The sequence below is a fragment of the Malaya genurostris genome, chromosome 2 (assembly GCF_030247185.1).
Source record: "Malaya genurostris strain Urasoe2022 chromosome 2, Malgen_1.1, whole genome shotgun sequence".
Taxonomy (NCBI): domain Eukaryota; kingdom Metazoa; phylum Arthropoda; class Insecta; order Diptera; family Culicidae; genus Malaya; species Malaya genurostris.
In genome coordinates this window covers 286,944,182-286,959,335 of record NC_080571.1, presented here as the reverse complement: position 1 = coordinate 286,959,335, position 15,154 = coordinate 286,944,182, and the positions used below count along the sequence as shown (strand labels likewise).

At 40.6% G+C, this 15,154-nt stretch overlaps 1 protein-coding gene across 1 annotated transcript; it reads right to left on the bottom strand.

Moving 5' to 3' along the window:
* Positions 1-11,459: 11,459 nt before the first annotated feature.
* On the bottom strand, positions 11,460-15,154 carry LOC131430439 (protein arginine N-methyltransferase 9-like). The gene is made up of 2 exons (XM_058595439.1): positions 14,575-15,154; positions 11,460-13,601 (listed from the first exon to the last, which is right to left on the bottom strand). Exons 1-2 carry the CDS (start codon positions 14,889-14,891, stop codon positions 11,624-11,626), a joined length of 2,295 nt encoding a protein of 764 aa, XP_058451422.1. The 5' UTR covers positions 14,892-15,154; the 3' UTR covers positions 11,460-11,623.

Sequence of the window (15,154 nt, the reverse complement as noted above, 5' to 3'; positions counted from 1 at the left end):
CTCGTGGGAACCGGTCGATATGTTGTAGAGAGTGGCCAAAATAGGACCTTGCGCACGGTCCATCTAAAGCGGAGACGCGGCCAACATTTTCTTGAAATCATTTTAAGAACATTAAATTATATTGATCGCTCTATCGATTCCAATAAAGATACATCAATTTTCTTAATTTTTTGTGAAAAACAAATCCTACACACTTAAATTTTTTAGCTGAGCCTCGGGAAAAAATTTCCGAGATTCGCGTAATCAGTAATCATCTCGGCAAAAATAAAAATTACTGAGCGTCTCGGCACCCTCAAATTTGACAAACGTCAAATACTCAATGAATTACTGTTTGCTCTGTGAAACTTTCCCACAATATTCAGTACTGCAATCAAATGAAAAAATAAATAACCGAATCATCAGTTAGCCGATCAATTTAGTTCATGATTTCTCAACATTATAAACACGCCATTAAAGATCAAACATTCATTTTATTTATACTTGAAGAAGGCTTACGAATTTGTTGCTGGTAGTGCTTAAAACCTCTACCTGGAAGCAAGTAGCATAAAAAAATGTTAAAAAAATTTGTCGGAAGGCTCGCATTCGATACCGAATACTGCAAAACCTCTGCAAAAGAGTATTACAGTACGCTTTCACATCTCATCCAAGTCAGTCGATAATACAAAACCGCTTACGTTCCGGACGAAAGAAACCAAGTACAGTATTGTGTAGTGAACAATAGAACGATCACGAAAATGAGTTAACCAAACGAACAAAAGCTACCGCCGGTACGAAAGAATACAATTATTGTTGACTTCAGGCAGTGCAAAATTCGACCATCGATACGATAACTTGAAGGTTTGCTTAAGGAGAAAATGCATCTTGACGTTAAACGTGTGCATTTACTTCAATGCAATAAGACAAATAATGTTGTTTACATCCAGTTTTATAAAGAGTTGGATGCAATTCAATTCGCAAAAGACAATAATAATGTGTATTATGTGGAGCACGAGAACATTAAGAACAACATTCCAGTATATATGGAAGATAGTGCTATAGAAGTGCGTGTGCATGATCTTCCCTCAAGCGTCACCGATTCATATATTCGCAAAACTATGTCCCAATACGGAGAGATTCTCTCTATCGAGAAAAAAAAAGTGGAAGAAATTTTTCCCCGGTATTCTAAATGGCGTACGTTTGTTACGCATACGCTTGAAAAGGCCTATACCTTCTTATGTAACTTTCGTTCAGGATACAAGAATCCCGTGCAAATCACTTGTTACCTATGACAACAGATGGCCACATGTCAATATTGCCAAAAAGCTGTTCATTACAGTAAGCCATGTGATAAACCGGACAAGGAGACAACCACACCAAAGGACAACGGTGCTTCCTTCACACCAACCCCAAGCAACCCCAGTACTCCTGTGACAGTCACCAACAACAGTGAAATATCCCCTTCAACGAAACCATCCAACGTAACCCCTATAGAACAAAGTACACCAGCTGCAGTTAACAGTTCACCATCCAAACAACCAGCAACTGCAAACAATGTACAACAAGGCGCATCTACAGCAACTCGCAACGAAATCAACAACAATACCACGGTAATGAATGACGAGACGAACCACGAACAAACTGCCCCTCAATCCTCGCAAGAGGTTAATGGAAGCTCCTCTCCCCCCTAGAAAAAGGGTGACAACGAGATCCAATACAAAAAAAAAATTTAGCTAAAAACTCAGCTCAATCGGCCACGTAAAGCTTGTACGCAAATAGGCCTGAATAAAATATCTTTTGAATAAAAAAAAAAAGGTAGGTACAAATTGAATAAAAGATTTACATTTTTTCAAATGAAAAATATAGTTTTAAATGTGGCAACCACGCAATGAACAAAGCACGCTGCGAACGGATCAAAGCCGGTGGTGTTTTCTTCTTCTTTAGTTCCAGCACGTTCCGACGTGTACCGGTTTTGCATCGTAATTTTGAATAACGATTTGAATGTTTTGACACTCATCGCCCTATAATTTCGAAACCGGAAGTCGGATCTGGATGAAATTGCACAGTATATTTAGAGACAATGAGAGCTTTAATTTGAATCATTAATCGTGAAAATCGGTTCAACCGTTGCTGAGAAATCGAAGTGAGTTCCGTTTTTGGAGCTTTTCTTCACTATTTTCGGTGCTTACGGGAGCGGAACCCGGGGAATGGTAGTCCCAAAGTAGTGTTATATATTCACTAGCTAACAAGATCTGCCAACTAGATGGAAATCTGCACCTAGTTTCGCTATCGCTTGTGAAAAAACACTCATCAAATTGAAAATTATTTGCACTGTAATACCACAACCGGAAGTCGGATCTGGATAAACTTTTCGGGGACTTTTTAAAGAATTCCAAAACGTTTTTTAATTGCTTCTTAGTTTGTGAAAATCGTTTAAGAAATTTCCGATAAAATTGAGTGCTCATTTTTTTTTTAATTCGCACATATTTCTTTGTAATTCCGGAACCGAAAGTCGGATCGGAAGACAATTTTATAGCAGTCTATGGGACCATAAGTTCTATCATTTGAATCTGAGTTTGTGAAATTCGGTTGTTATCTCTGAGAAAATTGAGTGACATTATTTGTCACATGCACACATACATACATACACACACATACACACAGCCAGACATTTTGTGATCTCGACGAACTGAGTCGAATTGTATATGACACTCGGCCTTCCGGGTCTCGGTTATAAAGTCGGTTTTCACAGCGTTTGCATAACCTTTCTATAAGAGAAAGGCTAAAAGTGTTTTTTTTTTATTTTCAGAAATCTATGTTAAATTACAAATCAAAAAAGTCATACCTGTTGTTACAAGTTTATGTTGACTGTTTTCAAGGTTATGTTAACTGTTTCCTACGATTATCGTGGAGTGGTGCAACCCGGCCAAGAAGCCAGAATTTTAGACCAATAACGACTGATTTTTGTACCACACCGTCTCACAGTGCATTGGTTCTACGTGAATTTTTCGACAAAAAACTAACAAATATCGTTCCACAACCACCGTATGCGCCTGATTTGGCTTCGTGTGAATACTGACTGTTTTCTAAACTCAAAAGGCCGCTTCGGGGAAGCCGAATTGAAAAAGGCCACATCGGAAGAGGACTATTTAGCATGCTTCGAGAACTGGAAAAAATTGATGGTTACAAATCATTGAAAAAAAATTGAAAGATCATTCCGGATCAGCTTTGAAGTACAAATTTACTGACAGTTGGTGTATAAATCCTAGTAGGACCAAATTTTCGACGCCTAAAAAAGTGTACCCCCTTCCAAAAGTAACCCTGACGACACTGCTGAACACAATTTTGTGAACATTCAAATCAATTTTCTCTGTCTCGTAAATTGCTCTATCCACTGAACCGAATTAAGGCTAATAATAAAAATAGATCCATCAAAATTGAATTAGTTGCATTTTGATAAGAAAATTTGAAACGGTAGAAACAGAATTTTGTTGTCTGCCGAATGAATCCAGCAGTAGATCACGTCCGAAAACGTGCTTCAAGCTTGGAATACCTGCTTGTAAGCAGCAAACGACAAACATAGTGGGCACGAGGCAATGTGGGTTTATGTACCTCAATCAATATTGTATTCATAATATAATATGTAGTGTTTTTCGTGAATTATAATGTAAGCTCTGTTCTACAATTGTAAAACCTTATGTTGAGAACATACACATCCAAGAAGAGATCTCAATGTGTGTAAGAAATTTAACGATTGTTTGACAAAGCGATCACAAAGTAGCAATTCGCCTATAGAGGCGCTTTGAACAGCCCAGCAATCGCTTATGGGCTCTTGCATTCGACTTTGCATACAAGGGAAAATCATTCTGCATTTCGATCGAGTTCGAGTTTTTCATACAAAAGCATCGCTCGATTGAATTACAGAATGCAAATATTCATAGTCGATCTAAATTTTGCGAATCGATCGAAATATATAATAGGGGTGAGAAACTAATTTTTACTTGCATACTTTCCCACAAGTTTTTAACAAAAGTTCGTATGAACTTGAATGTCTATTCTCTGTGCCAATATATCCAACAGGACTTCAATTTTTTCTACGTGCATGATTAGAAAAAATAAGTATAAAATTATATCAAGTTGAAAACGAAATTCAGAGTAGCATTGGAAATATTATTTAGCAGGGCTTGCAAATTGAAGCAACGAATATTAAGGATCAAGTGTAAAACAAGTTTCCTGGTGTTAGAAATTTTTGTATTACGTGCTTTTTTTTATATCATTTATTTTACCCCGCTTTTAACCATTTTCGTCTTTCTGAACAAATATAAGTATTGTAGATTATTTCTTGGAAAAAATATTGATAAATTTGGCATTATTCACCTTGGACCGATAATATTAAATTGGGCATTCTACCGCATATCACAAGCGCATTCAGTTTTTTCATTGCTAAATTTATATATTAACAGGTTCAAGTATCTGGATGCACTCAATTATTCCTAAAATATCGACAAAGGCGTGGTTCAGGGGGCTGGATGTGAGTAGGGATTTCATTCGTGCACGGAAAACCCTCCAATCAAAAAATTACAGTCTCGCAATTTTTGGTTTTTGTAGTTGTTGTTTTTACCAATAATTAGTTGATTCAAACAATTTGCTATTTGATTTTCACATATTGAAGTTGTTGAAAAATATGTTGTTTTCAATGCTGTCTACACGGAACCACCCGCGATCCCATTTCAACCAGAATATTAGTTGATTTTCTGAATTCGATTGGTTAAAATTTCGTACAACTAATCGATTGTTGTTTTAACTGAACTGTCATTTTTGTTTTTCGATTAGCAGAAACGATGGTTGAAACAACTAATTTAATTGTTTGAAAAAATGCTGTCAATTAGTGAGGACACATACCTTTCGATTTCAACAAATATTTTAGTTGAAATAACTGGTGTTGTTATTAAAACAAAATTCGGTTAGTTGAAAAATAAATCGGTTTTATTTGTTTTAGATACTGCAAATAGTTGAGTCAATTCGAACAATGTTATTGATTTGCGAAAATTTTAGTCAATTTATATGAGCTTGGGTGCATCAACCGCTGGGAATTGGAATTTCGCGACGGCAATTCATACGCGCTATTCAATCGCAGCGCGTTCTGTGTGTTTGAAACCCTTCGCTCCTGTTACTTTTATTAATTAAATTCATGTCAAAAAGCGTTTTATTGCTAATGCATGAACATCATCATCGGTATCAAACAGCTGGAAGTAAAACAGTCTGCTGGAAGTAAATCAATGATCGAATTTGAAGCATAAAATTTTTGCTCATACCTGAAAGATTACGAGATGATCATTCATTAACATCACCAAATCTTTTTCATCTGAAACAAGGTTAACTTAATTACAACACCGCTGTTAGAAAAACACTTGTTATCATAAATATCTCAAATCGAATGAACACAATTTCACCAAACGCTTTAACCATCGATGTTGTTTTCATTGACATTTTGAAACGACGCGAACAGATTTCAACTAAAAAAGTTGTTGATTTTGCATTGCGATTATTGTTTTACTTTCAACTGTCTCCGGCATTTGACAGCATTCAAAACAACATATTTTTGAACTACTTGAATTTATGCAAATCAAAAACCATATTGGTTGAATCAAAAATAAATTAGTTAAATCAACTATCGCAAAAATCAAAAACTGCGATATCGCAATTTTATGATCGAAGGGTTCTCCGTGTAATGTCAAAAACAGCACAAAGCATAACAAAAATCGCAATAAAAACTTAACGCGTTTCTTAAACATTTTCATGACTTCCGGTGAAACCCTCAACGAGTGAACACGTCGTATCGTGTTAGTGCGGTGCAAATTCGAGTATTTCGCGAGAAAGAAAGGATTTTCATCCGTACTTCGGTGACTCCACGTTGTCACATAGCGAGGGTTTCACTTGTAGTCCAGTGAAAAGAAAGTCCATTGGACTATAAACGAAAACTAACTGGCAATATAGCTAAATCGCTGTGCCATCAATCGGCGTCATCTCAAGTGAGGTGACGCCACCAGAAGTGAAGAAGAAGAAGAAACATTTTCATGCAAACGTAATTCGCTTATTATACGTTTGTAAAACTCGTGAAGAGTAACTTTTGAATGATAGTAAATTATTGTTTATCATAACACTAGTTGTCAGAATATTAATGTGATGATAAATTATCTACATCTTTACTGCTCTGGTGTTACAAGCAGAAACGATTGATATAAAGTAGTGCTATGCACAGAACTGATACCCGTTAGAGATATTGCAATTAACAAAACGTGTTTAACCAAAACTAGAACCCAGTGAATTGTATTCGTTTGAATTTTGGTCTTAAAATCAACTTGATTCTCCATCGTGAAATGCATGAATGTGTATGAGCATCATGTTATCTTCAAGTCATGTACAAAAATTGTATGAACAAAGAACATTAAGTCCATTGGAGTTTCAATTTAGTGTTTAATTTATGTTGGACTCCTTCCTCTTCCATGAGTTCAACAAATAGACAGCTATCTTACATTAGACCCGGCGAACGACCACAACTAGGTTAAGTGAAAAAAAGTGATGAACTAATACAGACAAACCTGAAATAGTTTTAAGATCATGTACAAAATAAATGTTTTTTATTTAATGTATTGTAAGCAAATTGCCTGATAAAAAACCCTTCTTAATCCACCTAGTGGTGTGATAATGCCTTTCTCTTCTTTCATAACAGTCTCATGAAAATATGTTTCATACTTTTATTAAATAAATTTGGATACTAATTTTGACACCAATTGATTCAGATTGATTCGAGTAGTTCACAAAAGCATGCTTCAGTGTTTATGTCACACAGTCAGCATCATTTTACCAAACTAGTGCTTGACATTTGCGTTGCCTATGTATGAGAACAGCGATGCTAATCTTAAAAAAGCCTTCTTAGTCCACTTAGTGGAATTTTCATATATATTGGAAAATCACCATAGGGGGAAGTACATGAGATTTTGGAAATCGAAAAACAAAATTTTTGAAAAAATCGACTTTTTGGGACTTAGAAAGAATATCAAAATTCCCAGAAAGTTGATTTTTTGAAAAAAAATTTTTTTTAGATGACACTAAATTTCGATGTTTCATGCAGTTTTAAGAGTTTAGCATCAAAAAAAATTTCGATTTTGGAAATTTCATGTACTCCCCCCTATGGTGCTCTTTCAAGATCGAAAATTGTCAAACCTTTACCACCGAGCAGCACCCCTTACGCATGTCCGATTTAGCTCAAATTTTGCATGAAGGCTTTTTTCGAGGTGCCTCAACTTTGGAGCACTAAAGCTTTACGAAAATAGAGGTGATTCCAAAATTTTGTCACCCTTATATATAAAAGCGGTAAAAATCAACGTGGTTTGTCGATTACGTCACTTATACCATCATATCTCCGGAACCAAAAGTCACAGCCATTTGATCTTCGAACTTGATCAATGGTCCGACAGTAGCTTTCAAACGAGCCTAAGTTTGTTGAAATCGGTTCAGCCATCTCTGAGAAAATTGAGCGGTAAAAATATCTTCGAAAAGTGCACACACACATACACACACACACACATACACACAGACATTTTCCGATCTCGTCGAACTGAGTCGAATGGTATATAACACTATGGGTCTCCGAGGCTCCGTTCGAAAGTCGGTTTTTCCAGCAATTCTAATACCTTTCTATAGAGAAAGGCAAAACAGTGTTTAGATTAAGGGGCGGGTAGGGTCCAACACATTTGTAAAAATCATTTATTTTTTCTTATAGAAAAACATTTCAAGAATATTACGTAAAATTTTCAAGCCTTTTGGAACAAAACTCAGCAAGTTATGGGCCTTTAACTTTGCTTATCTCATACTGTGAAGAAGTAAGAGCTCGGCGCACAGGTCCCAGATTTCTGCTTCGACTGACCTAAAAACTTGACAAAACATTCTTGAAATGTTTCATTATAACAAATTATGAAAGAAAAATATGATTTTTTGAAAATGTTATACCCTTGAGTTAGAGTTGTTTCCATTGATTCTACAAACAAAAAACTTTAAGCGCGTTTTTCTCGTAAGCAGGTTTTGAAAGTCCGTGTCCATCGTCATTCAAAAACTACTGCACCATTTTTTTTTAATTTTGCACACACTTTCTACATATAAAAAACCAGACCCCAACGTTTTCTTTTTTGTTGTTTGTTACTTTGGGGAGGTTTTATAGCTACAAAATGGTGGATTTTTAGTGAAAAATCGTAGTTTTCACTTTGAACAACCACAAAAAATCCAAAAATTATTTTCAAAAATCAAACAGAAACCTTGGGGTCTAAAAAAAACATCTACTCTAACTCCACTGCTTTGATTTGTTGACTTCTGATTAGTCTGCGCTGAGATACAGTGGACAGCGCAAATCATGATGTTCAAGAAGCGCTCTCAAAAATTCCTCTTCACCTACTTATTTCTCAATATTTTCCCACGAAAAAATTACTAAATGTTGTTCGAAAGATGCTTTGTATTATGCCAAGTGTTTGAGTTTATTTTGTTGAACAATAGTTGTGAAAAAATCGCAAAAAATATATAATTTGATTAGTGCAAAATTTGTTTGCCAAAATCGCACATTTCACTTACCACTCCTATCCCTACCTCCCCGCGGTGCCGGCTGGGGTACGAGTAACCATAGGAAAGAACGGGTAACCAATCCCGGTGGAACCTTGGTAGTATGCTGACAGGGAAGGGCTTGCTTTCTCTTTACAGAGAGCGAGGCTACCCGAGCGTCTGTTATCCATATTAGGAGCGGCTGATTACCGTCCTTGTGTCAGTGTGGGACTCTAAACAGTGCTGACACGATGGCCTTCCGGCGAGACAGGAAGTTACGAATAATCAAGGAAGAAATACGACTCGGAATAATCGGCAAAGATGTACGCAACGAACAAAGGACTACAATTGGAAGCTTGGCACATGGAACTGCAAATCGCTTGGCTTCCCAGGATACGACCGAATGCTGCATGATGAGCTTCAAATCCGCGGCTTCAATATCGTAGCACTGCAGGAACTTTGTTGGACGGGACAGAAGGTGTAGAAAGGTGGGCATCGAGCGGCTACCTTGTACCAGAGCTGTGGCACAACCAGCGTCCTAGGAACGGGATTTATAGTGTTGGGCAAGATGCGTCAGCGCGTGATTGAGTGGCAGCCGATCAGTGATAGGATGTGCGTATTGAAGATCAAGGGCCGTTTCTTCAATTACAGCATCATTAACGTGCACTGTCCACATGAGACGAGACCCGATGACGAGAAGGAAGCATTTTACGCACAGCTGGAACGAACCTACGACAGCTGTCTACGGCGGGATGTAAAACTCGTCATCGGCGACATGAGATCACCTGATCAACATACGGAAAATCAAATCGACCACATTCTCATCGACGGGCGATTCATCAATGTCCGCACTTACCGCAGTGCCAACATTGATTCTGACCACTACCTTGTCGCGGTTTGTATGCGCTCAAAACTATCGACGTTGCACAGGAACGCCGGGACTCTATCTCGTACAGCTACGTAGTGTTCGTACTGCAGAGGAATACGCGTAACAACTGGAGCTGGTGCTACCAACGGAAGAGCAGATTGGCGCGGCGATTCTTGAAGACGGATGGAGGAATATAAGGTCCGCCGTGAGTAGCACTGCTGCAACCGTACTAGGGACGAGGTTATCGAATCGAGGAAATGATTGGTTTGACGGCGAATGCCAGCAGTTAGTCAAAGAGAAGAATGCAGCAAGGGCGAGGATGCTGCAACACCGCAGAGCGAACGAGGAACGATACAGACAGGCGCGGAACAGACAGAACACGGTTTTCCGGAAGAAAAAGCGCCACCTGGCAGACCAAGTCGCGAAGCGATGGAACAGCTATACTGCGCAAATGCCACACGGAAGTTCTATGAGAAGTTGAACCGCTCACATAGAGGCTACACGCCACAGGCCGAAATGTGCAGAGATACCATTGTTAACCTTCTCACGAACGAACGTGAGGTGATCGACAGGTGGAAGCAGTACTATGACGAGCATCTGAATGGCGAAGCACAAGATACAGAGAACGGCACAGGAATCAATCTGGGTGCACGCTCAGCCGACGACAGATTCCCAGCCCCTGATCTGACGGAGATAAGTGAGGAGATCGGCAAGCTGAGGAACAACAAAGCCGCGGGCAATGACCAGTTACCAGGCGAGCTGCTCAAACATGGAGAAGAAGCACTGGCTAGAGCGCTGCAGTGGATGATTTCTAAGATTTGGGAGAAGGAGATTCTACCGCAGGAATGGATGGATGGAGTGGTATGTCCCGTCTACAAAAAAGGGTGATAAGCTAGATTGTACTCTCCCAAGTCCTTTGCCGTCGTCTATCACCAATAGCTAAGGACTTCGTAGGGCCGTACCAAGCGGGATTTACTGGAGCCCGCGCCACTACGGATCACACATTCGCGATAAGGCAAGTACTCCAGAAGTGACTTCAAAGCGGTATACGACACAATCGAACGAGAACAGCTATGGCAGATAATGCACGAATACGGTTTCCCAGATAAACTGACGCGATTGGTCACAGCAACGATGGATAGAGTGATGTGCTACGTCCGAGTATCAGGGCCGCTCTCGAGTCCCTTCAAATCTCGGAGAGGGCTACGGCAAGGTATATTGATAGACGATGACGATATCGAGGTGGTTGACGAGTTCGTGTATTTGGGCTCACTGGTGACCGCCGATAACGACACCAGCAGAGAAATTTAGAGGCGTATTTTGGCAGGGAATCGTGCGTACTCAGAAAAACCCTTCGATCGAGAAAAGTACGCCACCGCACGAAATTGACCATCTACAAAACGCTCATTAGACCGGTTATTCTCTATGGCCACGAGACCTGGACTATGTTGGCAGAGGACCAACGCGCCTTCAGTGTTTTTGAAAGAAAGGTGCTGAGAACCATCTATGGCGGAGTGCAGATGGAAAACGGAACGTGGAGACGGCGTATGAATCACGAATTGCAACAGCTGCTAGGAGAACCACCTATCGTACGGACAGTTAAAATCGGACGTCTACGATGGGCTGGGCATGCCAGAAGGATGTCGGACGACAGCCCAGTGAAAATGGTTCTTGAATCTAATCCGACTGATACAAAAAGAAGAGGAGCGCAGCGAGCAAGGTGGATCGATCAAGTGGAGGGTGATATCAGAAGCATACGTGCCTTGAGTGGCTGGCGACGAGCAGCATTGGACCGAGTTATGTGGAGACGTATTCGTAATACAGCAGAGGATACCCCAGGACTTTAGCTGTTAGGTAAGGTAGTAGAACATTTTGAAATTTTAATAAGTAACATTTGCTACTTGTAAGACGCATACAAGCAAAAATATCAATTCCTACCTAAAATTAGCAAGAAACCACCAGCCACTGGCACATCAAGGGATTTGTGATACGTTCACTATACCAGCAATAAAAAAAACATCTATTTTGCAATACTACAGGTACTCTAGGTAGGGTTCTCGGAAAGTGTGAGTGTATTCAATCTTTTCTTTTCATTGTTTTTTTTTTCTTCTCATGTTTCTGATAGTAGTGCAAGCGTAATGTACGGTTCTGTAAACGTCCTACAATGTGTGCTATAGAGAATACATATTAATGTAGATTGCACTTGATAACACCATGATTCTGCACTACGTTGATATTGACTTTGTCCACCGTAATCCGGTGGCTCTGCTGACCACCTTCCTCGTCATTTTCGTTCATTTCTGTTTCTTCTCCAACGCCTTCGCCGCCGCCGCTGCCGCCACCACCTCCGGCGGCAACACTCTGGAATGTATCTTTCGGAATGATAAAAGCTGATCGTTTGGCAAAACTCTGCACCCTTTGCGTGCTCAGATAGCCCTGCTGTGGCATAAATTCGATCTGATAATAATACAATATGGCATGGATGCGGGTGGGGTCGATTGGTTCTTTCAGGAGCAATTCCTTCTCCACTTCGTGAAGGTTCCCATCGAAGTGAACGTCTGCCAATTTACTCGGTTCCGACAGATTTTCGTAGGTAAACGGACCGAGATCAAGATGATTTTCGGTTTCCAACGTCGACAGATATCGGTCAATGTGGAACTGGCGTAGTTCCGGATTTTCGACACGACAACATTTCACGATCCAATCGGACTGAATGATGCTACCGTGCAGTTCCACCAGCGAGGGGACAATTGACCCGGTAGGCTTCAGCTTCGGGTAGAGCGATTGATACTGACAGTACTGTTCACTGTTGATTTGACCGAAAACATCCACCGGTTGCAGAATGATCAGATCCAACGTGTAATCACTCAACAGGAATGCTTCCGGAAGCGCACTTATCAACATGATTGCGGACATTGGAATGTCGTTTTGATTGGCGATGAATTCGATCAGATCCTCCGCATGATCCGAACAGAACAGTACCGACGTTTTGCCCTCCTTCAGAAGCTTCAACCCGGCATACGGGAAAAGAGACAAATCCAGCACCTTTTCCAAATCATCCAACTCTTCGATATCCGCAGTCAACTTACTGTAATAATCTGAATCATTTAAAAATTCCAGCACGTGCTCATCAATGCAAGTTTGATTATCCATAGAGTTAAGATTGTGTGAGACTGCCAGGGCACCGTCTTTGCACGATATAGTCAACGGTAGGCTCTGGTCCTTGGTCACCGGGAGTCTTTGATTCAATTTAAATATTGCCTGATTCCAGCAGCTGTTACTCCACGGATCCGTGCAGATTCTGTTCTCTTCGTCCAGTATAAGATCGAACCAAACTACAAACCCATCCAAAATATCATCTTCCCGACAGGTCAACTCGCACTGGCTTTCCTCCAACCCTTCCTGGCACCGTTCCAAACAGTCCAGATCATTAAAATCGACGGTCATCGCACAAACCGTATCCGTCACCAGTACGAAATCATCGATCTCCTTAATTCTACTGACGTCTTCCGCGTCATAACATTTGATCCCTTCCTTCGAAATTAAACAATTACTCGGTAGATTAAATTCCTGGCTAAATTTTTCGTTGATAAGAATATTGCTTGCAGTTAGAGCACGTGACTTGTATCCGGTCACGTGTAAAATGACTTCGCTCGGAATGATTCTCCCCTCTGGCAGCAGCAGATTCCGCTTGGCATGAATTAAGGTCTCCAAGATCCGCTCGCCGAATGCTCCCGAATCCAACGTTTCGGTTACAATCAACGAAAACTTATCACCGATCTTCAAATCCTGCGAAAAACTCTGAAACAGACAAATCCTATCGCTCAACCCGTTGGCACCGAAAACGTCCCGCGCAATCTGCACCATAATTTCCGAACCGTCACAGGCCGCTACCTTCCGGATGCCTTCGCAGTTAAGCGCATACAGCGACAGCAATCCGGTGCCGGTGCCAATGTCCAACACTTCCGCATGGCCGGCTTTGATCTGGTTCTGGATCGCACCCCGGTAGGCAGCGTTCCGGACCGTGTCGTTCAACATGCGAAAATGCCATCGCTCGACCAGTTCACACTTGGTATTCTGCAGGTTCTGGTAAGCCTTCAGATACTTGGGATCCTGCAGCAGCACCCGTTCGAAGCAAATGGACGCCTCCTGCGAACGGCCGTAACTGAACCGGTGTTTAGAGAGGAGAGGGGAAGACAAAAAAAAACGAAACGATCAAAGTATGTCTATTACTTTATTTGCTGGTTGATTATGTAATTTGTCAAAATGAATGAGAAAAAAACAATGATTGATTGTGATATAAAATACAATATGTCAAAATGGTAGAAGAAATATATTTTTTTAACATAATCAAAGTATAACGGTGTCTAAACTATTGCTAAAGCTAGTAAAATTCAAACCGCAAGCAACTATTTTCTGTTTCCATGCATCCATCTTTTGTTGAACAACCTTGTGAGTAGAAATCATATAAGGAAAACTAAACGAAATTGTCATTTCAGAACTGAACCCAGCCTGGTAAACCAGTAGAGGAACATCCGGTAAACAGTTCTCATCCGACTTGCTTGCATCGAACCAATAAACAAGAGGATAACCGATCAATATTCCGAAAACAGTGGGCAGACAAATTTCATTTGAATCGAAGTCCAAATCAATAATTTGACCAACCGGTGCGAAATCGAGCTTTTTTCGAAGCACATCTATCAAACCCTTAATGCAAACGTACTCGGGGGAAAGTTTTTCCACCACTTCCGGGTGACTCAAGTGTTTTGAGACATTCACAAAGCAAAACTGTTCCGGTTCTAAACAGCTCATGTATTTGGTATTGAAAAACCCAAAATCATCTCCAATTTGAAAAACCACCAACGGGTCTTCGATAAAATTTTGTAATTTCAAACTATCGATTAAATTCAGCAATTCTACGGCACCGAACAAGCCAATATCCCAAATGAACCCCGTTTTGATCCCCTTCGCAACCAGAACCAGCTGGCGTGCCAGCTGCTCGATCTTGTGCCCATTCCAGGCCCTTCCGGTGAGAGTGCTCTTTAGAAAATACCGTATCGATTGCATGGTACAAAACTAAAAAAACATGGTTTCAACTAATGAAGTGAAACGAATCGATAACACATCCAGCTACTTACCGTTGCAGTCGGACACCGGTTTCGTTCAACAGCTCCGGATGCTCCGGAAACAGTTCCAGTCCCTCTTCGATGAGTTCGAACACCTGCTGGAATTTTTCCTCCTGCTCGAGCTGGTCGGCGTATTTACTGGTCACAAACAGAAACAGTTCCTCCAGTGAATCCTTGTCGTCCACGGTTCTGGAAGGTTCCGTGAGTTCGGGGGTTTTCTGCTGGAGCAGCTTTTGCAGGGCACCGAAAGCCTTACGGAACTTGGCACGCGTCACAAAGTCGTACACCGCTTTCAGTTCGCCAACCAATATTTCCTCATCGCTGCTCATTTTCCGAAAATAACGATCCACTTTACTCGCCTTACGAAAAAACTGGTAAGCTATTTATCTTATTATTGGCAACCAATGCTCCAGAGGGCCGTGACCGGGCCAGTTTTGTGCAAATTCTAACGATCCATCAATTATTTTGTAAACACTTTCCAGTAGACACCACAAACTCTTCCCATTCGCTGCGGAAAGCAGGAAAAATCGATTTTCCTAATCTCGCTGTTCTAGACCTCGACCGATCTCAGCTTACTCTTTTCCTCTCTGTA

Coding starts and splice junctions, on each gene's coding strand:
- LOC131430439 (XM_058595439.1), bottom strand. CDS start 14,891: ATGAGCAGCGATGAGGAAATATTGGTTGGCGAACTGAAAGCGGTGTAC. Junction 13,602..14,574: donor ACCGGTGTCCGACTGCAACG/GTAAGTAGCTGG, acceptor ACACCGGTTCAG/TTACGGCCGTTCGCAGGAGG.